This window comes from Cupressus sempervirens, chromosome 3 (genome assembly GCF_028749045.1).
Source record: "Cupressus sempervirens isolate cs-2001-9-10 chromosome 3, ASM2874904v1, whole genome shotgun sequence".
Lineage (NCBI taxonomy): Eukaryota > Viridiplantae > Streptophyta > Pinopsida > Cupressales > Cupressaceae > Cupressus > Cupressus sempervirens.
The window spans coordinates 193,126,192-193,151,405 of record NC_143120.1 but is presented as its reverse complement, the minus strand read 5'-3'; the positions used below and the strand labels follow the sequence as shown (position 1 = coordinate 193,151,405).

The window sequence follows — 25,214 nt, the reverse complement described above, 5'->3', positions numbered from 1 at the left end:
CTAGTGTAAGATAAGACGGCCTCATTAACTGGTCGATCGGCTGTCATTTGGAGGATGAACCCTATCTCAAATTCGACTTAATCAAATATGAAGGGATCCCTATTTTTTTTCTTTCCTCCACTTTGCTTGGAAGAGAATTCTTATTCTGTCTTAACTATTAGTGACAAGCAATTTGGAAGGGATGACCTCTAACGGGTCCTATATATACGATTTTATATCCCTAATCATGGGCTTTTTTATTCTTATGATTCCCAGTCTACTCCTGGTCATTGGGAAATTCAGATATTTGTAAAGCTTCCAAAATTGCATTTGGAGTTTTCTTTATCTGATTTACACAAGCTTGTGAGATTTGAATGCCCTCCTTAAGGGGATGTTTGTGCTTAAGCTTCAGCAGTTTTCTCTGATAAATCTTTGGGTGGGAAATATATATTTTATCTGCATTAGCTGTCATGATGGTCTAAAAGATCAACATTTCATAAAGTCTGAGTATTTAACATTTCATAAATGATTGACGATTTAAGGCTTCTCATCAACAAACAGGTGTTTAAAAGTCTTGTTTGTTTCAGGCATGGTGCTTGTTTTGGGGATACCACTAAGTACTTATTACCATTTTGGGAAGGTTATGGTGAGCAGAAAACATGAACACGAAATTAGATTGATAAACTAATGACATTTCATTCTTTGTACTATTCCTCAATTTCATGCTTGGGTTTTATAACCCCAATTGATCTTCCTTAAAACATTATTCCATTTCTTTTATGAATTCTGAAGTTAGGAATCTCTGAAATTGTAATGAATATGCAAGGTATCCCACCAAATCTCAAATTCACATTCTTTTTTTTCTATCTTAAAGTTTTGCCTGTAGGAAATTGTGATCTTGTGTTGAATACAAATGTTAAACCTGCGAATTTATCTGATTTTTCTCTTTGGACCTTCTCTTTTGGTGCAATCTTAGAACCCATATTCTTGTACTTGAATTTGGAAGACGGGCTGGAGATAGCATAGCTGCGAAGCGCCTCTCTGTTTGGAAAGCTGTTTGGTTTTTATCTTGATTGATGAATAGTTTGCTGTCATTATGTGGATAATGGCTTCGGTTACGGGCATCTTATCTTTCCAAAAGCTGTCATATCTAATGACCTGAAAACATCCTGAAATATTGACGTGTGGATAATGGATTTAAAAGCCAGAGGCATCCTCCTGACTTTCCATGTTCTGGTATATTCAAGTGGATAAAGTAGACTGTGTCCATGCTCGTCAAACAAATCAGGATACTCACATTATGATGAAATGAAAACAGAAGTAGCTTCATTTACTAGATGCACGATTACCTCTCTATTCACCCCTTCAAGGCTACACAGGTTTTTTTTAGGACGTTCAATCATCCAGTTTCGAATCAATTTATGTCATAGAAGTCATATTCTTGCTAAACCCCAAACATTAATCTGGCAAATTTTATTTTTTTATTGAAACTGCCAACTTAACTGAAGTTAGGTACCATGAAATAATAAGATCACAGTAGCCTTTATGATATTTATAGTATTGAAGGCTAAGTCCGTTTTGATTTTCTATATTTCCACACCTAGTTCATATTTTATTTTAAAATGCTATATTTTTTTGGATTTCCAGAAATGTTATTGTCATTTGGTAGGCATATTTAAGCAATGTTGTAATTATTAAGAGTGCACACATAATGTTTCATTCACTTGGATGGTTTAAATGCAATGTGCCCAATATGCCTTTTATCTTGCAGCTTCATACACATATTACTTTGACATGGATTCAAAAGGTACTACAGATCCAAGTCTTGGTATGAAACGGCCAACAAATCTCATGTTGTCACCTTTGCTTACTGATCTGTACCAGTTCACGATGGCATATGCATATTGGAAAGCTGTCAAGCATCTTGACAAAGCAGTGTATGTAGTTGCAAATTTGTTTCAATGCTAAGATGTTTCTTGGACTTACTTCTGGTTTTTTTTTTTTTGGTTAAGTAAATTTGAACATTGTTTCGTAACAGGCATACGAATAAAACTCTGGAATCATCAGTATAAACTTTGGTTTGCTCCAAGTTTGGCACATCGTAAATTGAATAATGTTATATGGAGAATTATTACAAAAATAGGCTACTTGATCTCTGTCATCCCTGACTTACAATGGAAATGACAAACGATGGTGAATAATGTATATTCACGATTAAAGTTTAAGGAGGACAGCACTCTTGGATTCTCTTCTGAATATCATTCACTAATTTGTTTGGTTATTCAGTGACACATATAATATATCCAGTGACATGTATATTCACCATTTCCTCCCTGACTATGGTCGTAGGCTCCCGTATAGTATAAAAGACTTAATAACTGTGTTAGATTTCAAGGAATTGTTGCAGATTTGTCAGATTATCATTACATATGTCTCAATAATAATAGGCATCAAAGTGCCTGCTCTGATACCATGTTAAAATTTTACAGGGTATTTTATTTATTTATTTTAAATTCATCTTTGGAGGAAGACCCAATCTTCCCACTTATATGGTGGTGGTGTCTTGTGACCAAAGGGACACCACCTTTCATTATAGCATAATCATAATTATATAATATAATAATTTTACTAAATATAATAATTACATTTTCAATTTCATATAATATATAATATAATTATTGTTAACACAATAATTATATTATCATGAACTTTATGCTATCTATGTTGGTCAAAAGGAATCTGGCCATAGCTACAATGACATCAATAATCCTATTAGCTAGGGAGGAATCTTCCTTGATAACTTCTAGTTAGTCTTCCTGACAATATTTTCGACAATCCCTCTTAACTAGAGAGGAATCAATTTTAGATTACGTCATAATGAATAATTAATGTAATTTGTCAGTTGATGTCTCAAGTAATACAAAGCAATATTTGAGACATCGTTGTGAATCTAATAAGTAAGAATCCGAAAGCTAACTTCAACACAAAGATACAATAAAAAATTTATTTTATTGTTTGAAGTTGACTTTCCAACTGATTTGCCATAGAAAACACCTTCAAATCTTGAGAGGGTGGAGTTGGGGGATGCAAGTTACAAGACTGTTGATAACTGGAATCTACAAGAAACGTTTTTTTAACTATTTCAAATTTCAGATGTATTTACCTCCCAAAACTGCTATTAGATTGCTTTCCAAACTATCTGTGGAAAAGAAATAAATAATATATCTTGTACATTTTTAAAAGTGTCATGTACACATACAGTAAGTGAAATGCAAATCAAATTAGTTTGAAGTTCCCCTTTTACACCCAACTTAGTTTTACAACTTAACAAAAGAAACAATTCAAATATTAACTTCTCAAGAAAAATACATGATGCACTCACATCATTTGGCCACTCATAGACAAGAGAGAAGAAGTTAAAATCATGAGTGGTATCGATCCCATCAACAATATCGCCAATCGTAGCAATGTAACGTATGAATGCTGCTAGATATGCTGGTTGTCTAGAACTCAAATGACCAATCAAGCGTTTTCCAGCACTCTTGATGCCAAACTGTAAACTCTCCCCACTTTGATCACTAGTTGGTGCACTAGACGTAACCTGCTTAGCTGGGCGAAATCCAAGTCCTAGAAATATCTCTTGCTCATGAAGCAGAACAGCTTTTCTTTCTGCATAGGTGCTCCCCACTTTTGTGTTGCTTTCATCAGATTCCTCGTCAGTAATAGCCTTCACAAGATTATGTAGTTTACCTGGGAAAGATGAGAACATCACCTTCAGTTGCTCAAGAAAGGTTAATTTGTGCTAATAACAACCATTTAACAATAATTATTTCCAATAAAAGCACTAACCACTAAGAAACTGCCGCTTTCCCCTGTGTGCATCTTCAATTATCTGCTGCAAACTGAGTAAAGCACGGTGCCTGTTACCTTGCCTGTTACTATCATAAGATGCAGGTGCAACAGTTTCTCCAGAAAGTGTTGTCTGCAATGTCCCAGTCTTATACTGGAAATCAACATATATATCAGTATCATATTATAACAAGAAGAAAAATTGAACAGATGGAATCATTTAATGTGTCTCAACTAAATACTGAGTCAACAGCTTGGATGATTGATCTCGGCCTGGACGATAGGTTACTACATTAATGCTGTAGCTTCTAAACTAGGAAAATAAAATTGATGATTGAACCTCATATATAAATTAGAAGTACAGGGAAACTGAAAGATCAAAAGAAAGTTATAATTACATTTTGTAGTTATTTATATTTTCCTTCTGTAAACTTACAAGCACCCATTGTAAATCTCCCTTATGGCATATAGCATTTGCAATGTAAACATTTTCTTTCACTTTCATATACTCTGCCGATCCTAGTATGTGCTATCAGTCACTATCAACCTTGTATCTTATGGGAGTGAAGGCTGTTTGGTGTGTGTGTGTGGGGGGGGGGGGGGGGAGCATGCCAATTAATGAGCTGTAATGGAACTTACAAGAAATTACCTGATCCAGAAGCTCCTGGGAGCGCTGGAGGACACGCTTTGCCACAGAAATGATGCATAGTTCTTGAATCTGTTCCCAATGAATTAATCTTTCTCTTTGACTGCACCCTATAGAGATTTCAGATAGTAATGTTCGAGCCTGCAATTTGTACCCAAGCTTTTATAACTAAGATATAAACAGCATACCATTTTGCATAAAGCAAAGTTGTCAGGATTGAAGTTACATTCCAACAATATACTCAGACATGCATCCAAAATGCATGAGAAAAGATAAAGGTTTACCTGATCCAATAACTGTGCTGCCATATTTGTAGACCTGGCTGAAGTTACAGCTACATCAATGCAGAGAAGAACCTGAGCAATAAATGTGCATGCAATAATAATATCAGATCAATACATAGATTTAGCAAATGAAAGGCACAAGTATGAAGCAACTTACTGTAGCTCGAGTTCCTAAATGAGAACGGAATGTTGCAAAATCAAGGCCACCTTCTGAACTTAGCATTCCTTCTGCTACACGAGACACGGCATCTTCCACCTGTTTACAAGGGGAAAGAGATATTCTTAAGAAGATACAATATTTATTTCATAATCTTCCATTTAAAGATCCCTACTGTCAGATCATCAACAGTATCTTTTTATGATAGATACATATTAGTTGATATCAACTATTCCGCATTCTATTTTTACAGTTCTCTGCAGATGGTAAGAAAACAAGCTCACTTATTTGAGAGAAATCTCCAATCCAGAATTTTCATTTTAATTCTCAAAGAAATTGTTCTTGGCAATTTTTCCTGCATCTCATCCAGGATATTTCGTGTCTAAAAGATGCAAGCTTCACAGTGGTTATATTTTGACATGCGAACAAGTCATGAGATGGGTCAAGCCGTCAAACTATCATGTTTGCTTGTTGTATATAGTTTCTCAAATCGGTGAGTATCAACATTAAAAAAAAAAATCAGTGATCCATCAGTTTAGTTCATATGTGACCTAATTTCTTGGAATCATATGTTTAATTGTAATATCAGGACGAGGGTTCTGGAGGTATGCATACTTGGGGATCTGGGTGACACTCCAAGCATCCTGATCATCCCAACAGCATGGAGCGAGGTTTCATTTCATCGAACACATTTAAAGATCCCCACTGAAGTAATTCATCAGACAGATCAACCTACTAAAGGTAAAACCATCTCTATTTGCCTTGTCATTGTAGACACAGAGTCTATCAAATCAATAATCATTCAACATAATTTTAATCAGTGGACTATCATATCAGTTCATTTATTGCCTTAATTTCTTTGACTGATATCTTTAAATAATTACAATAGTACCAATATTTCTGGAGGCATTCTTTTTTCCAAGATTGGACAACGTGCACAATTTGAGGCATAAATTTTTTAAATGGTATCTTTTTAAAGAATGAATTATTGAAAACCCCCTAAAATTTAAAAAGGGGATGATCCACGTTAAAAATTCAGCATATCAGATTTATTTTTTATCAATTCACCTTCTATAATTTCTATTAAAACCAGTAAATGTTTTACCATCACAAAATCTCAGAGGAAGACTGATCAAGGAAGATGAATGTTAATGACATTTGCACCCTTAGCATGGTAATGGAGCATTCTCATGATACAATATTACATGTCTTAAGTTCAACCCAAAACCAACATTCACTACCAAGACAACAGCTAATGGGTATTCTATAATCAAAACAGAAAAAAAAGGGAAGAGTCCAATAACTGAAGATGAAGTATTTTGATACATTAAAGATGACAATATAAGTTTAAACCACAAGATGGAACTACTATGAAAGCTGAGTAATAAACAAAAATACAACTTACTGAATCAGAGATGGAAGAAAAAGGGCAAACGATGCTACAAGCCCTCCAATCCACAATCAAAATGCTTCAACCTTTAGAAAATGAACCTTAAGACATTATAAGACCTAGCTGCACATAATCATTCTTTATACACAGCATAGTCTAGAGTCTAGACCAAAGTAACGAGACTCAGACCCGGCCCAGACTCAGCAAGGGTAGCTCGACTCGTAACCTGGCTCGGACTTGCTTGTGACTCGGCAGTGACTCGGCAAAGTGACAAACCCCTTGAAATTTAGAGATTTTTTAGGATTTAAAGAAATTCCATGCACCCAGTATTGAATAAAGCTTAAAGACACAACAACATCATGAAATAGAAGGTAATTTGATCACATACATAACATACATCGATTACATAAGTACAAAGATAAACTTCAGATGTATTAAGAAGATTTTGAAAACAAAAATTAAAAATCAGACGAGTCAGATGAGTCAGCCGAGTCAACTAGGCAATATATCTTTACCAAAAAAACTCAAGAAATTAGTACACAAGATCCTAAATATAATGGAGGCTGCATAATAAACTTAGCTAATTCATTCTTCACAGGATCTTAAACCCCAAAAACCAAAATGGCAAACTAGCCAACTTTAAACAACCACCCCTATTTTTGCTTTTATAGAAACAAGCTCATTCAAAACCACTGACGGGTATTATATAAAATCATAGTTGCACTTATCGCAATAAGTGAACTTATCGCAATAAATGCTGGTGCGCTAAAATACCACTTGTTATTGCCGATAAATCTGCATCTTATTGACAATAAATTGGCAGTAAGCTTATTATTAATCAGGCACAATTGCCTAATAGGGAAGGCCGCCTAAACACAATATTATTTTTCCTTTTGTGTGTTTTATTGTGTCGTTTGGGGAGAAAAAAAGTGTTCCAAGGTTTTGAAATGTAATTTGCAGGGATCTAGAGCAATTTTTGGTATATTTGAAGTGGATATGAAGAGTTTTTGAAAGAAAACCAGATTCACATTTAAGTTTTCAAATTTGTTTTTGTTTTTGTTTTAAATTATTTTGTCTTGTCATTGCTACATCTAGGTTTATAGAAAGTCTATATTACCATTTAAAACTTTAAACTGTTTTAGAGCGTAATGAACAAGATTCAACACCAATTTTAAGCAATTTTATTAGATTTTTTCATAGTTTTCTCAAAGATCTCATATTGCAATGTTGCATTAAACATTTAAAACCCTAACACTTTTTTATTCTTTTTTTTCAAGTTTCAACTATGGTTAAAATTAATTAAGCTAATTTAGTTTGTTTGCTAAATTTCTTTATACTACATATCTTATGTTGGAATATGATTGCCAGCCAAAGGCAAGTGCATTCGCGTGGGTAGCATTTCGGGGAAGAAAATTGACAAGGGATAGATTGAAAAGAAACAATTTTTCTGGGAACATTTAAAAGTGTAATGTGCAATAGTGAAGAATAGAGTCCATTAACCAAAAACACTTAATAAGCTCGAATAGAGTTGGTATGCATCACCGGTCATCTAGCAGATCTGGAAGTAGAGAAGAAGGTGCATCTTCTAGGATAAGATAGAAGGACGGGATCATTTCTTGCAATGGGTGGAAAGAGCTATATTCGAACTAGTAAGTAAATCAGCTTTACAGAAAAATTTGTTGAAGCTTCCTTTTAGTCTAGAAGATAGAAAGATACAAAATAGTTGGCCTCTTGTTATATTCAGCCTCACAAATGAGCAAGATTCACTTAATCCAATGAATAAGGTGATGGCAAGAGAAATGTACACCTCCAGAGAAAGGATAGGTTAAGACTAATTTTGATGGGCCTCCCTGGGTAACCCAAGCCAGTCCAGAGCTAGATGTGAGGCCTGAGATTGGAAGGGGAATATACTATTGCTTGGGGCAAAGAAATTGGGTAAGGGAACAAACAATGAAGCAGAAATGTAGAAGACTCTTTCAGTGATACTGGTGATGAAGAAATTGAAAGTGGAAACATGTCATATAGATGGGGTCTCATAGATTGTTGTGAATGAAATAGAGAAAAGAGAATCGGGAGCTTGGCACTTGGAAAAGATCAATATCCTTTTGGGATAATTTTTGGTATTCAAAGTTTCTCATGAGGTGTAAAGAAAATGAAGTTGTAGATGGTTTCTCAAAAAGTCGGAGCAAAATTGAGAGAGACGATGAAAGAGTTATTAAAAGGTTTTTCAGATCTAGATGGCAAGGAATTGGAATTTGGGCTCTTGGAGGAAAGATAAATCAGAGCTATCGGTGAAGTTGGTGATATTATAAAATCTATTAGCTCTCATAATAAAGGGATTAATTATTTGAGAAATCATTTTAGGCATTGATTGACATAATATAGGGGTTAATCATTTGAGATTATTGGAGGTATTGATTGACATTCGAATAGAACCGATGAGTATTGATAGCTAACCACTGAAGGGAGACATGACCTTTACCTTAATGCATAATAAAGGCATGTTGCAAGGAAATACGAAGTAGTCATTAAATAATAGAATGCTAAGTAATAATGTTGCATCCTTTGAGGGATGATGTGAACGGTTGTAGAAGTACTTCTGTAATTAAATTGATGAAGCGCCTAGATGAAGATATCAGTGGCATGTGAGAGGTTGATGGTGGGTTTTAATTTGGATGTCCGAATTTTGAATACTATGCAACAAAGCATGAGTCCTGCCTCAACCAATATGCCAAACACAATAACTTAATAACAAAATGCATAGCTGCTGCCAATAAATAGTATCCACAGCTAAAATAGCACCCACAGCAAGTGCTAACACATTCATCTATCCATACCCCTTAGGTATACAAAAATATGAAATGAACCTCATGCATCAACATATACAATCCATAAACATACAATCATAAGCTCCAAATGCCAAACATTCACTAAAGAACATCTGCACCGAGGAACTCCAATTGCATAAATAATGCCAAAACTGAACATGATCAAGACATCTAAAGATCCACAAGAAACATTCACAAGGATATGCAAATCTTGTAAATCAGTAACCTGCAAGTACAACTCTCACCACAAGTCTCCATAGCTCTCCCAAGTTCTCAACATTTAACACAAGAAAAAGATAAAAGAACCTCCATGACATCAACCAAAATGAAGTGACAACATTTGACCACAAACTAGTGATCAATTCAGCTCCAAGCAAACCTCAAAACCAATTTCATGCAAATTCAAACATTCAGGAAGAGAAACAAAACTAAGGGAAACAACCTAAAATTCCCAAACGCAAATAACAACTGCAACAAACATCCATTCTTAAAATGGAAAATCAGCCCACTATCATCTCTTAAACTCAAAATCAATGAAACAACTCACAGTGCACAAGGGGATAAACATGCCATACATCCCTCAAAACGAATTCTGCAGAACCAAATATCCATAGCTCTAAGACCCGTGCATAAGAAGACAAAGCATAAACCATAATGCATCTGAAAGAAATAATGGGCAATACTTCTCAACTGAAAAAACATCTAGTAGACCATAAGTGGGGAATAAGAATATGGTGAATCCATCCTCTACAAAAAGAAGAGGTATCCCAAATCATCCCAACTACTTCACAGGTTTCCCCACATTAATATGTTGCACAAGCAGCTTTCCCCATGACCTAGGTATGTCAGGAGAAAGATTTTATATTTATAAGGCATCTTAAGAAATTTATTAACATCATCTCAGATTCATAGATCGGGATGGCTATAGGATTAATACAGAGATTAAAGAGCTCAACTCTCAAACTAAGAGACTTCAACAAAAACAATATACAAACTTAAAAGCATGCAGTACAGAATACTGGAGCTCCTGCATTAAAGGATCTTTGCTTCTATTTTTAATCAACTCAATAACATTCCAGTACCATAGATTTAACTCAGTGAATTTTCTGTTTGCACAAGTTTCATTTGGGCTGTTGGACATGGTGATGTTCCTTTTTGTTCCATAGTCTCTTTGACTCTTCTTGATATTATGAAACTATATGTATTAATTCATAATGTTCCTTTGTTTAAAGCTTCTATGGACATGGCTGGGAGACTGAGCAATGGCTATCGTTTTAGTCATACTGAGCTTGTTCTGTACTTTCTTGAAGTATTTGATTAAATGGTTTTGAGTTTTGTGTTCCTGGACTGATTTTTGGAATGCTGAAGGCTGCCAGTACCAATGTCAGATTAACTTCTGTCTCAAGGTTGGAATCTGTGAAATTTTTAATTATGCCATTGTGCTGGTTCTTTGTGATTCTTATGTTCAGATCTTTGAAAAACAAATATAAATGTTCCAAAGCTATATAATTGTAAAATTTCTAGTATGATGGAATGTCCCTTATTAATGTTAATTCAACTTATTCTAATTAATCATAATCATCCTGTACTAACCTAATATTTTTGAAGTAATAGTTCACAGCATTTGAATACAACCAAGAAAAACCTTAGTTAACGATTCATGAATCGGATCTGTGGATTCATGATTTTTTTTTCCCCAATTATGACTCATAGAGGATTCGTGTGTGCGTGTGCGTGTGCGTGTGCGTGTGCGTGTGTGTGTGTGTACTTAAAAATGAGAGAAATATACATAATTCTAAAACTAAATCATTTCATGGTATGAATTTGTGATTCTGGTATGAATCTACGCATCAGAGTCATTATGGTTATAAGAAAATAATCGGAAAAAAAAAATATATTAAAAAAAATTGGAAAAAAAAAGCAAAAAATATATTTTTTTTGGAAGAATCCGGACGAATCTAGGCACAGATCCGGATCCGGATCCGGCCTCTAGGGCAAACTAAGAGAAAAAACATTGAAGAAACAAATGCAATGTTATATAAGGTGTGTTATCTTCAATTCCTTTCACACAACTCACCAAAATAGGCCTCATCTGATATGCATTATTTTATTTGGTGAAATCAAATAACTTATCTCATGAAGGATCTCCCTTGCATTAGGCACTCCTAATGACTCTTTTGCAAAAATGACACAAAAAAATGGTTGAAGAGGGCAAGAAATCAGAAAAAAACAAAGGTGAGTATATTTCGATTGATGATATCATTATAATACATAGTCATCGCTAACAGAACTGATCCCACTGAAAACACTCAGACAGACCAGACTACCATCAAATTTGGCAAGATTAACAAAGATAGTTCCAAGGATTGTTGAAATCGACAAAGACAGTAGGGAAAGGAAAAGTCTGCAGCGATTGAAAATGCCAAAAGATCAAAGATTCAAGAGTTTCGGCTAATGAAAAAATCCTGGAAACTTGTAACACTTCGTTTATAATAGCTCCAAGGGAGGTCATTGTCACAAAACCATCTCAGTGTTTTCTAAATTATTTGGTTGAATTGAGCTTATATTTCTTCAAACTATGAGTCTCTCATAATAATTGTCTTAGACTGAGCTTATGTTGCATTAATCTGAGTCTCGGAGGGGTTGCAGTAGTCTTAGCTGTTGAAGATGGTAGCTACGATAGAGATCTTTATCTCTGGAAACATGAACGTTATTATCGTTATTGTTACGTTCAGCAGAAAAAGACACTTAAGTTTTAATTTGTAGTATTAAATGTAAATGACATGTGTCATTCTCATGCATTGAGGCATGAATATTCGAAGAGTCATAATTAATTATAGGAGTTATAAGAATCTCAAGAGACCTTTCGGTTATCATGTGAAGAGTCTCCTATTGTTATATATTTGCATCATACAAAGGATATTGTACACTCGAATTTCATTATCAATAAAGATATGTTTTGTTGTGTGGTTGGGTTTTTCCCTTCATTCTAGAAGGGTTTTCCCAGGATATTTCTAGTGTTCCTTGTTTCAGTTTTATCTCTTTCTTATTGCTGGTTATCTTCATGCATTTATGGGCTCTAGTTTCAACATTAGCGAAGTGTGAGTTGCAACGCTTGTAATAGTCCATTAGATAGTGGCTTGAGGAGACCATTTTTTCAGATCTCCAAGTCGATCATTGTTGTTTACTTCATTCTTCATGCATTATGTGCTCTCTAGTTTGACTACTTTACATATGGACAGTTTTCCATACGAAACTACAATTTCATCTTTCAAAGTCATTAAGATGAGCAATATTTGTCCTGATGGATTGAGTGGAGGAATACCCATACTAATGATGGATAAGTCTCACATGCCATTCTCCTAGTTAGAGAGTTTCATTGTTGAGGAAATGAACTTCAAAATTGATCTTCTCTTTCAAAACAGAAGAATCAAAGAGCTTTAGAATCATACCGATGCCCTTGTGAAAGCACTGTCAACCCACTCAGCAAGTTGCAATGCTACTTTATCTTCTGGCGGCAATGCAAAACGATGAACAGCTTCTTCTCCAATATCATACTGTGCTCTTTGCATGCACCTAAAATAAATGCAATTGAGAAAAAATATTATTATGTTAACAATCAGCAAGCAATATATCTCTAATAATCACATTTTCAAAATATCTCTAAATATCTCTAAACAGAATGTTTGGAACATTAGAATAAACTTGTAGTTATAACTCGCAATGGACAAAGCTTAACAACTTGACATAGTACTAAGTGCTTCTAAAGGGGAAAAATGGAATAACATGATGGATGAATGTGAACAACTCATATGAATACTTGACCCAATCATTCAACAATTATCAACATGAATAAGCCCTTCTGAAAATGGGAAAAAATAATATGACATTATACATATCAAAAAATGATGCACTAACTAAAATAATTTTAATGGCATACAGCAAACCTAGTAATCTATTGATCTGCCAATGTTACATCAGTCTCAAACTATGTCATAAGGCTCATGTTGTTATCATGTTTGGCAGAGATAAAATTCAGATAAAGTTCTGTAAAGGTAAGATTAGACAAAAAGAGACACCATTATTTAATTTAGACTATTCATGAAATCACAATATCAAATTTCATATTTCTGAAAGTTAGAACAATATTGATACATTATAAGAACTTATCACACAGCTCTTCAAAGTTCTAGTCAACACTGGTACATGTGAGGATGTCTCAATAAAACGTTAGCAGGCCTGTGGTAAGAATTTAAATGTAATGACCACCATATCTTCTTCTTCCATTTTGCGACCTGTGGCTTGACAATTGGCCACTAATGGCTTTGATTTTCATCAAGAGCTCATGTAGAGACAACTTGTCATCCACCATGATTGACAAAAGCTTCACAAAGATCCTAAATTTTTTATGTCTTCTGTACATCTTCGCCAAGGCTTTGCCTATTTGAATCTCCAAAAGCATTTCATCGGTTACGAATAATTTGATCAGCTGACAGCTTCTCCATCACACTGGTCAAGCTTGTCCCAGGTTTGACTCAAAACATCTAGCTGAATGTCAATACCAAGAACAACATTATTGTGGCATCTACAATTGAAGATCATGCGCATGTGTTGCTTACACGTTAAAATTTTTGCCTATCAACATTGGCTGCCTTCCAGCATAAAGTTGGGTAATGAAGCCATACATTCTGCAGCTTGTACTCATGAAATACACTGTTCTAGAAACCCTATAAATTCTTGAAAACCTTGCCAAATTTTCAATCAAACCCCAGTCACCAAAATAAAACCCACAATTTTGTAAAAAAAAATCCAGTCAAACACCTGTATAAAACCGACTAAACCCAACACAACACAGTTTGCAGAAAACACATGATTTTATAAATATAGTCACAATCATGTGTGCCAGTTGTCGGACTGCAAAAAAGATTATTAACCTCAGTGAATTTCTGAAAAATGTAATCACAACTACAAAAAAATTGGGAGCGAATTTTATTCAGACAAAAAAAAAACTGCACAATTTTCAATGTAAAATCTGCAATTAAAAAAGGAAAAAGTGCATTTATTTCTGGAAAAAATCCACATTTTGTAAAGAATCCATGTTACCATGGCACACACCAATACGCATTGTGCGGAATTAGACACAAGTCAGAATGCATATAAACTAACTCCTCTACCTCAATGAACATGAACTTGGCAACTTGTTGAGACAAAGTTAGAAAGTTAACAATTAAAATTTTATACATGAAACTTCAAGCTCAAAAATATTATTTCAAAAATAATAATAAAAGAATTCAAATTTATAGATTCCAAAAAAAAGTGAAAAAACGCTTGGCTAAGGCAATCCACATGAAAGAGTTTCTTTTAATGGGTATAACGATGCTATGGTGTGCCTCGCCCACCCCCAACAAGCATCTCCCACTTAAGTTGTTGCAGACCCATTATTGAGTAGGGAAATTCCAATCCAAATAGCATGCAACAAATGATTGAACAAAACCAAGGGTGTGGTTTCCCAATAAAAAGGAAAGCACCAACTTATATCCACTTCCTTGACATCACCCAAATGCTTCTATCCACATTTGCCCATTTCATAAGGAAAAGAACATATAGATCTCAATTCCATGATGAAAGGAGCAAGCTGCGATACACCCCACTAAACAGGATGGGCTTTCATAAGAGAAAGTTGGTACCCAAATTAGTAGTAATTAATAAAAGTCATGACTATTGGTGTTGTTAGGAAATTGATAACAGGAGGCTAGAAGTATTGGAATGTTTAGCAATACTGTGACATACTTCTCATTATCATAAAGATCATAAATTGTTTGGCCATTGCAATGGATTAAGTCACCAAACTCATTTGTAACTATATCCTCCACATTATGATCAAGGAAAAATCTAGCAAATGCTAGCTAGTACCCTTTACTAATCCACATCTTTGTATGCTGCAACCCTACTTAACAAACAAAGGATTTTGGAAGGCATGAAGATGTAGCTGAGTTGGTCCTTTTGTTCCACAATTCATCAATAATTGTCTACAAATATTTGAGGAAAGCTCTTTGAGTTCTTGTTTTTTCACATTTATGAAAAACTTTATCTTCTCAATCGATGAGTCAATGTCATTGTATACTTCTCCCAAACATAGTTTATCTATGTTAGTAAGGGAACGTATTAATAATGGGTTGCATTAAACTAGAATATATTTCTCACAATTCCATAAGGTGTCATTTAAGACCATTTGCTCAACATTCATTGTCATCTATTAGATAGCCTCCATATAAACCAAACTTAGTTGATGACAATTAAAAAATCACATTTAATTGGATATTGGAAATATTTAATTTTCGAAAAGCCAACCCTTTGAGTGCACCCATGGATGAAACCTGGAGACAAGTGGTAGTCTTTGTAAGGAATTTCTCACAGAATGGCAACATTGAAGTAAATTTAATGTAGTCACCAAAAATTAACTCATCAACAATTTAGCAGCTTGTGTGTCACATTTCTATATAATGAAATGAATTTTCATTTAATTATCACATTGGAAAATCAGAGAACGAGCAAAGGTGACAGTTCTAAAGAATTTGTGAAGAGGCTTGCAAAAAATAGCATGCAAGTTTTGGAGAGAGAGAGAGAGAGAGAGAATCTATTTCTAAAGAGGTGAAGTTGCACTAATCACGAGAATCAAAGAAGAGGTTGTGAATCTCATAAAAGGAATAATTTAGCAAAGTTTGAGAAATCGAAGAAAAGGCATAGGCTTTTTAAGAGAATTTATTTATAGAAATGGAGGGAATTCTCTACTAAATTTCCAAGTTTATTTGTTCTATAAGGGGAGAAATTTAATCTAGTTTTTATCCTTCCAATGTTCTTATGTTGCTTATTTTGTTTTACTGGAAGGAGAATTGGTGGAGCTCAAAGGAGCAAGTTCCTCCAAATCGGCCTTGATAAAAAATGAACAAAGTTGATTTTATCCAGAATCATTGTATCAAAGTGGATAATTGTATGGGACACAAATTTGGGAGATTTGGACATGGGTGAATTCAAAAAGAGAATGTTCAATTATAAAGATCATGATCCCACATACTTAGTATAAAGACCACAATCCCACATACTTGGTTCAATTGTCAAAAGTGTGATTGTGGCTACAATTGGATTCCTTTTGGTCTTCTAGCATACAGAGTTGATCGTAGAGTTATTGAGACATTACAATTCTAAAGTCAACAATTAGAGATCCAGATGGTAAAATAATGGCAAACCTTTTTCCACAAGCGATTTAGAAAGGATTTGGACTCCTAATGTACAAATCAATAGTGTTGAAGTCAAAGTTGTGGGCCCTCAAAATATATATTGTCTAGATTGACCATTGTGATACGGTGATCAATCATAAGAGGCTACAGATGAATAGGGCTCACTAATCCCCAAACAACTATCTAGTTAGACCTCCAACAACAGTATAGTGATTTGGTCATGATGCTGAGGAGGATATTTACGATCCCCAAAGTCCTACGCATTTGAACCATGGATGTGGTATTTTGTTCAACAAGTGATCTAGGGATTTAATGATATGGATTGGGTTGGAATGATCAATGACAACCTGAATGAAGAACTTGGGAATCTAGAGCAATCGGGAGAATTCTACATGAGCTCCTATGTCATTAATATGCTAGCACAAATGATGAGGTATGATGGATTAAGATGCAAAGGGGCAATAGGAAGTGGTTCACACAGTTTGAAAGTGCATGAGTACTACCCCTCAATTACAGTTCTATGCTAGGGATGACTTCATGAGAGTCAATGATGCTTTTTCCATGTGCACTCTACAAGGTACATTACACATGAGGCTATCAATCGAGGTAATGAAGTTGATAGAGAAGTATGGAGCATGGTATGAGCAGAGGCTGATGGTGGAGTGATAGGGAAGGAGAGATATATGTTTTCACCCGTTGGTACAACATGGTAGTCATGGCAAAGGAGATGTTTGAGAATTCTAGTGAGGAATCCACTCGATTGAGAAAGGTTGCCAAAAACATTCAACAAGGGATCTCTAACACAGTTCCAACCTTAACAACATTGAGATTAGTCAAGAATAATATAACTGTAGATAATGTCAGAAGTAAGGTGGACTACTTTTGGTTAAATTTCTTTACGAAAGATGACTTTAAGAACTATTTCCATATTCTTGTATATCATTCACACAACATTAGACTCATTGCCAAATTGCGGGAACAATTTGAGCAAGTGTAACGAGAGATGCTAGTTTTGGTATTCAACAAATAATCAACACAATTATGTAAATGTAACAAGAGATTGAGTTAGTGACAATGCTGTCTAAATTCTAAGCATTCAAGAAACAAAATCAAGTATAGGCTATTTATTCTTAACAAAAGCATTTAATGCATACTAAGCATCCATGTCACCCTACTCTCCTTTTGAAATGGCTAGCATATGTAATGTCCCCAATTTTGTCAACATTAGAGTTTCCGGGATTAGCCTATTATTGTGATCCTCGTACGCTAATTAGTGGGGATGGAGGGTCTTCTATGGCAGTGGCTTGGCTTGGGAGGGTCTTGTCTTCTCCACATCTCAATAAGCTACAGGGTGGTCTTTGTTTGGCTCAAATCGGACTTAGTTTTGTGTACTTACTATTTGTGGTAAGTTGGTGTTGATCGAGATGGACCCTTTCTATTTTTCGAAAGTGCATTTGGTCACATGGAGAAATAATAGGTATCACTCCTATTTCAGACAGCATATTTAAATCATGAGTATTTTGGGAGTTATTATATTTCTAGTGGCCAAATTATTATTAATTATTAAATGGCTTATTATAAAGTTATAATTTAACTTTATAATTCACTTAAGTTGAGAGTTGAGTTATCATTGGAAAGTGTCATTTATTAATTAGTTAAGCCAAGTGAGAGAATCTAGTGGAAGCTTCTAATTAATGTTGCGTGGTGAAGCTTCTTGAGTTAAGTTACATTTTGGCAACAAAAAAAAACTGGAGGTTATAAATATAGGCTCATTTCATTGGAAAAAGCATGCTTGATTATTTTATTTGCTTTTGATGCCTTTGTGGCTTTTTCTGAGGTTCTGATTTTTATTGCCCTTGCTGAAGTATAAGGGTTTGGAGATTCTGAGAATTGCATTTGCAATTTATCTTCTGAGGTATAGCTAAGATTGCCTAACTTCTCTACTATTTACCACTGTGGCTGAGAAGTGATAAATGTTGAAGGTTCGATATTGGAAGTTGCATTCAGTTCAATGCTTATGTATGTTGAAATGAATCATCTATTAACTCTGATTTAGGGTGTCTTCTTTCAATATGCTAAGAAGGCAATATTTGTGTTCAGAAAAATAGTGTGGATCTGCATTGTTGGCATTAATGTTTCCCAGAAAATTGGCATTTCTTTGGTGACTGATTATCTGCATTCAGGGACTGCACATCATGTGGTTTTGCCAAGATATTGTGTGATCGGAAACTACCACTGTGGGTCTATTATATCTCTGATGCTATTCTGGGCGTCTAGGAAGTCCCTGGTCAGCATGGGAATAAAGTGCATGTACTGCAAATTCTGGGAGTGTGAATTCAGCACCTGTAGACACCATTTTTGGTCACCTTTGTCAACTCTTGCAATACATTTGGGCAGCATTTCAGTTTGGCATTATTGGACGCTAACCTGGGTAGTTCAGTGAAGTCCTTGACATACAGTTATCTGCAACTTTCCTTATGCTGCGATTTGAAAATAGACACCATTGTTTACAAGTCCATGATTACATATTCAGGTCACTCCAATTTCCTTGTACATGTGGTAGTGAAATTTGAATAAGAATTTGCTAATTGTTCATTCCTTTGTCTTTAGCTCGTTCAAATTTAGCATAGCTCTCATTCACATTTATACATGTTTGTGAAATATCAATAAGTAAAAGTCAAAAGGAAGATATATACATTTTGCAAATTATCTGCATAGGGTTGGATTGGTTATAACTCATTTCTGGGCTATTAAGATTGATGGAAAAGTGTTTGACAAAATGTCAGACATCTAAATAGAAAAGAAATTGTTTGACAAGGTTATAACCAACAGGGTTATTACAGCATACTGGGCATTTATTACCCTGCTAACAAAGTAGTTTTCAATTGATTAGTCTATTTGGACCTATGCATTAAGTTTACAGATTATTTTTCTTTCCCTAACCCTAATTAGGGTTGAGGTGGCACAATTTGGTTCATCGATTTTCTTTCAATTCAAGCCACTCATTGTAATTAAGGACCTATATAAAGGCCTCTTTCTCAATTGTAAAGGATGAAATTTGATGATTGTTGCTTATGAACTACTAAGATGCTAAAGTTGTCGTTGTAGTTTGGTGATCGCTTATCTTAGTGTTTGCATGTTCTCTTAGTTCCCAAATTTAGTTTAGAAATTGCATTCAAGTACTTAAATAAATGTGATTGATAATATTGTTGGGGCAAAGTTGCTTTGCTCATAATTTTTGTTCTTAAGTGAATCTTTAGCCCAATGTAATGTTGGTTATTGGCCTTTATGTGGATACTACTATTGTTGATGCATATTATTTGTTATGATGGTATTGATCAACATGTGAAAATCCTTTGCACAGCAATTGTAGATTACACCAACTTTGCATAGTTGTGAATTTGGTGAAACAAAGTTCAGTAGACATCATTGTAGCAATGTTCATCTTTAAAACTCTTAGGGGTAGAAAAGAATTCTTCAACCCTACTCTCTTTTACTTTTGCATGTTTGTTGAAAACCCCTAAAAGTATTCTTATTACAATATCATTTAAAAGCTCCCATATCTAGTATTGTTTGAAGTCATCTTGAAGACTATTGTAACATGCTAAAAATTTGCAAGTTTAATAAACCGATTAACTAAAGGAAAAAGCAGCAATCTTAACCAAATGAAAAGAGATACATCAAATCAATTATTCTATTCTTTCACATGAAGGGAAAATACGAGATAACTATAATTTACATTTCCAAATGACTAGAAACCAAACTAACAAGACTCGGACCCAGCTCGGACTCGGCAAGGATAACTCTACTAGTGACTTGGCTCAGACTCACCTGTGACTCGGCAAAGTGATAAACCCCCTTGAAATTTAGAGATGTTTTTGTATTTAAATTAATTCCCCATGCACCACCCATTATTGAATAAAGATTAAAGATACAATAACATCATAAAATAGAAGGTAATTTGGTCACATAACATACATCGAGTACGTAACTAGAAAGGCAAAAAAATTGAAAATCAGCCGAGTCAGATGAGTTAGCCAAGTCACCTAGGCGAGTCAGCCGAGTCAGCCAAGTCAGGCGAGTCAACTCAGTTGACCCGCCGAGCTAGGGTCACAGATCATTTTGACCCGGCTAAGGTGACTTGACTCGCTGACTTGGACAACTCGCCCGACTCATGGCAAGTCTTGTTATTATGCTAGAAACTAACTACCATTTCAACTATTAGATTCACATAACATTCAGTTAATAACTACCATTCCACTGACATTTCATAAACTAATTTCTTGACTTTAGGAAAATATTCAAAATACATGATAGCAACATATTCATCAAATGAAATGCGAAAAACATGAAAAGGTTACCAAAGAATAAGCAGATAATGACCCAATGTTTTGCAAGCCTTGGCATCTGGAAGAGAGGAGAAACACTGCCATGGGCTTAACCTCCCAACTACAAACCTTTAGCATCCCCACACAATCTCCATTGAGAAATGCTCTCCCTACACTGGGAGTTGGCTTGGGACACCCCTATCCAACCACTAAGCATCTTGGTGTTAGAGTATCGACTAGTCAACTGACGAAGTCGTGTACACTTTCCAATAAGCCTATCTAACAACTACTAGTACTATGAGCTATGGTGATCACAGTGGCAATCATGCCATTAACGACCTTGGCCAAGAATTTTAGATGGGAAATTTAGATGCCCGATCACCCACTACTCGACTTGACAACAAGTATTTATACTAAGGATTACCATGAGCTAACTTAGTTACAGTAATTGAATGTTATTACTGATTATAATTTCCTTTCATTGCAGGATTATTCCATTCTCTCCCTTCATCTCAACCATGCTGGTCCTCATGGATGTTTACCAGGGAGGTTCATTAAATGATATCTGTTTCAAAGAGTACTTATACATTTGCCATTTTTCATGCCAGCTCTGCCCTATGGCATCATAAGTCTGATTATTGCTTTGCATATAGAGAAGCATCCCATCTCTGTATGGGTCAGCACTCATGACGGAAACATGTGTTTTCAAATTCAAATACTATCACAAGTAAAGCCTTTTGACAATCTGATAATTACCTTCTTGTAACAAGTTTATAGTATAAAAAGAATACTTCAAAATAACACATCCCGATTCTGGAATTTCAATGGAAAACATATATAGAGGTCAGCTCTAAGTAGCAAACAGCAAGTTCAGATTGCATGACTTAAGCATGATAAATTGTATGTAAATGTAAAGCATGACCTGATTCAATCAGCCTGATTTGAGAAGTATGAATGGAGCACCCGCCTATGCTTTCAAACTTTAAATTGTGTCCTAAAAAGAATAGTGGATTAGTTCACAAGCTCGACATAATCTCAGACAGCACCCAACTAGATCCACCCTCTTACTTGGGAGTGGGCAAAGAAAAATATAGTATGAACAAGAAAGAAATTTTGTGGTAGCGAAATGTATCAAAAAGGGCCGCCCAAGTGGTGAAAGCAATGTGTATATAATTCAGCCATGGAGAACAGCAAGATAAGCAATAGTCACCTGTGTGCATGCTCAGCTACACAAAAGACTGAGGTGGCAAAGAAAAACGTTCACATAGCCTTCCAATTTCATAATTTTTATAAAGGAAAAGAAATAAATGGTGGCCACTCAAGGCAATTAAATAAATGAGAAAAATCATTGCCAAGGTTTGAAATAAAAAAATAAGGTTGGCAATAACATCTTCAATCATGCCTTAGTATATTAATGTTGCCCCTTTATATTCATGTTTGTTTGAGTAGTCTTAATATGTATCTATATATATACATATACATATATACATACATACATACATACATATACATATATATATATATATATATATATATATATATTTGTATACACGTGTGTGGGTCTACATACGTACACATTTTATTCCCACACAAGTATAGACACAATATTATTATACTAAAACGTGATAGTGTTTGCAAGATACATTGAGATTCATCCATATAATTAAGGTAATATTTCTTATTTGAGTTTTTACAATGTTTTTCATTTAACTAGTTAGCCCATGGTCATCCTTTGTACTTTCTTGCTTTAGTCATTTCACCTTGGTCCAGGTGGTTAGATTTCATACCTGATGGTTGATGGTGGATTCAGGAGTTCCATTCCTAACTCCCATTTTGGCAACAATTCTTCTCCTCATCGTGCTCCTACAAAATGGAAATTGTTCTGAGTGATAACATATTTCCATAATTTAAAATAATAATAAAATATCACATAATCATTTCCAATTTCTAAGATATTCATTTTCCAATTCCCATCATAATGGCTAACATGTCACATGAAGCAATAACTAATAACCGAAATTTCATTTCACAAGAATAAAAATATCTCAACAACTTTACCAATAGATCTATTATAATGATAGATAATCGTCTATTATTAGTTAATGGTAATCTATTGTAAATATCTAGTTAGCTTTAGTTAGCTATACCTATTTTAGCTTTCTCAGCTAGAATTGAATGTTTCTATTCTTTACGATTGTTTCCTAAGGAAACATCTTTTATTCTTTTGTATATAATGACCTTTTGGTCTTTGTTAATAACTAGCAAGTATCTACCATTTACTTCGTAATATGGTATCAGAGCCAATGCTTCAAATTTTTTTGAACAATCTATAATTTCTATTGAAATTATTTGTTAAGAATTTTCCTAATTATTTCTGCTCTTTCACAACAAAAAACCCATCTAGGGTTTCCCTTTTTTTGGATCATGTGTTCGAATCTTGGAGATTTGCAACCGCACCAGTAATAGATTCAACTAGGGTTTTCAGTGAAACAAATCACCAAATTTGTATGCAAATCAACTGATCCCTGGTTCGTGGTTCGTGGACGCAAAGTTTTGGCCATTTGACTGCATCCCGTGCGATTTTCTCCACTCACGATTGGAAAAAAATGCATATAATCTCTACCCCTAAGCGATTTTCTCCGAATCGTATCTGTTCATGTGTACCGAACTAGTGTTTGTTCCTGTGTGTGCCGAACTTTGGCGTCATTTTTTGCTAGTATAAGGCAGCTCGCAACTCTGCATTTCTCCATTTTTTTTACCAAATAAAATCGCACCCTTCACACAGCCTATCACGTTTCAAATCTGCCTATCTGTTAGTTGACGTCTACGAATTTCGTCCAAATCCGACATTATTGGACCTCATTTTGCAGTCAACTAGGGTTTTCTTCAAAAGCCTAATTTCTAAGCTCGAAAAATTATTTTGATTTCAGATTCTTGGTGGGTTTTTCAAGAGCCCAACGGGGTGGTCCGTTTTTCTAGGTGCCTCAATTTTTGTGCATCGATTTTTGAGCTAACGGATCCAGAAACAGACAACATAATCCTTTTGGGTTTTTCAAGCTCTCCATTGGGTCACTCTTCAAATTTTTTGGGTCTTCCATTTTTAGCCTCGAAGAACGTGCTTTCACAGATTTTCACATTATTTCATTGAAAAATGTGCCATGGCATCTCTGAAAAACATTCTGCTCAAGCACAATTCCTAATTCAATGGTCAAAATTATGGCACTTGGAAGCAGCGAATCATCACAATTTTTGAATATCAAAACACCGTCAACTTGTTCTAGTTGTTACAAAATGTCCGACAACTCTTGGTTGTGATCAAGATACATGGGATCTGAATAAACGGGAGGAAGTGATGCTTCTCAAGTTATCCATGGTTGATGATCAGCTGTATCAGATTCCTTTCGGTAAGACAACTACCGAAATCTAGACACATCTCAAAAGACTTCATGAGACTTCTGACAAGAGCAAAGCTTTCTTTTTGAAGAACATTGTTTTCTATTGTCATGGATGAGCGAACCTCACTCAAGGCACACCTGAATAGGATTCAGGAAATTCGTGATCAATTGCTTGCCATCAGTCGCAAGATGGAGGAAGAGGACATTGTGCTTATCACTCTTCGGAGTTTACCAAAGTCCTATGAGCATTTTATCGAGACTCAACATTATGTTTTCTTGTGTTGATATGAAGTTCATTGATCTCTGCACTCTTCTGCTTCAGTGAGATTGATGGAAACAACAGTTCAGTACTAGCTCCACCTCCACCTCCACAGAACAAGCCTTTGTTGCTAAATCCTTTTAAAAGGATAAAGGCAACTTTCAGCAGAAGTCTTCCTCCAGCATCAAATGGCTCCCAGAAGAAGAATATTCAATGCAACTATTGTCACAAGTTTGGTCACATGAACATTGAATGTTGGAAACACTTAGTTGCACAATCTAAGCAATTAGGTTCGTAGCCCAAAGCGAACAGTACTGAGCACACTGAGCAGGTAGAATCTACCTTTTATGCCTTCATGGCTAAAAGACTTGCAGATCATGTAAAGTCATCGGCCTAGTACATTGATTCAGGGGCCTCTCATCATTTCACTCACCGCAAAGACTGGTTTACTAACTACCAACCTTATTCAAACTTTATTATTTTTGGTGGTGGAGAAGAGTACACGATCGTTGGCAAAGGCAACATTCAGATTCAGTTTGCTAGGAGGAATCACATTTTCCTCGATGTGTACTACATTCCAGGGATGGAACTAAATCTACTCTCAGTCAGTTAGTTGCTGCGACACTCTCCACACTTGAATGTCACCTTCAGTCACATCAATGCACCATCACTGATAGGGCAACTTAGTCTACCATTATGGTGGGTTTTGAGGATCATAGTCTTTTCAGACTTATTGATTCTGGTGATTCTTGGGACTTAGCTATGGCTACTCGGTGGTCTTTTGTTAGCACACTTTGGCATCAGCGATATGGGCACTTAAATGTGCATTATCTCTCACAACTTGCTCATGATGAGCTTGCT

General features: G+C 35.2%; 1 protein-coding gene across 2 annotated transcripts in view; it reads right to left on the bottom strand.

Moving 5' to 3' along the window:
• Positions 1 to 25,214, bottom strand: part of LOC149565469 (zinc finger FYVE domain protein) — a 190,501-nt gene that overhangs the window by 97,583 nt on the left and 67,704 nt on the right. For both annotated transcript variants that reach the window (XM_089819008.1, XM_089819006.1), the window contains exons 9-14: positions 12,586 to 12,709; positions 4,916 to 5,014; positions 4,759 to 4,830; positions 4,478 to 4,615; positions 3,829 to 3,982; positions 3,362 to 3,729 (exon numbers count right to left, since the gene is read on the bottom strand). In XM_089819008.1, coding sequence (XP_089675134.1) covers positions 3,362 to 3,729; positions 3,829 to 3,982; positions 4,478 to 4,615; positions 4,759 to 4,830; positions 4,916 to 5,014; positions 12,586 to 12,709 — 955 coding nt within the window. The remainder of the gene's footprint in view (positions 1 to 3,361; positions 3,730 to 3,828; positions 3,983 to 4,477; positions 4,616 to 4,758; positions 4,831 to 4,915; positions 5,015 to 12,585; positions 12,710 to 25,214) is intronic.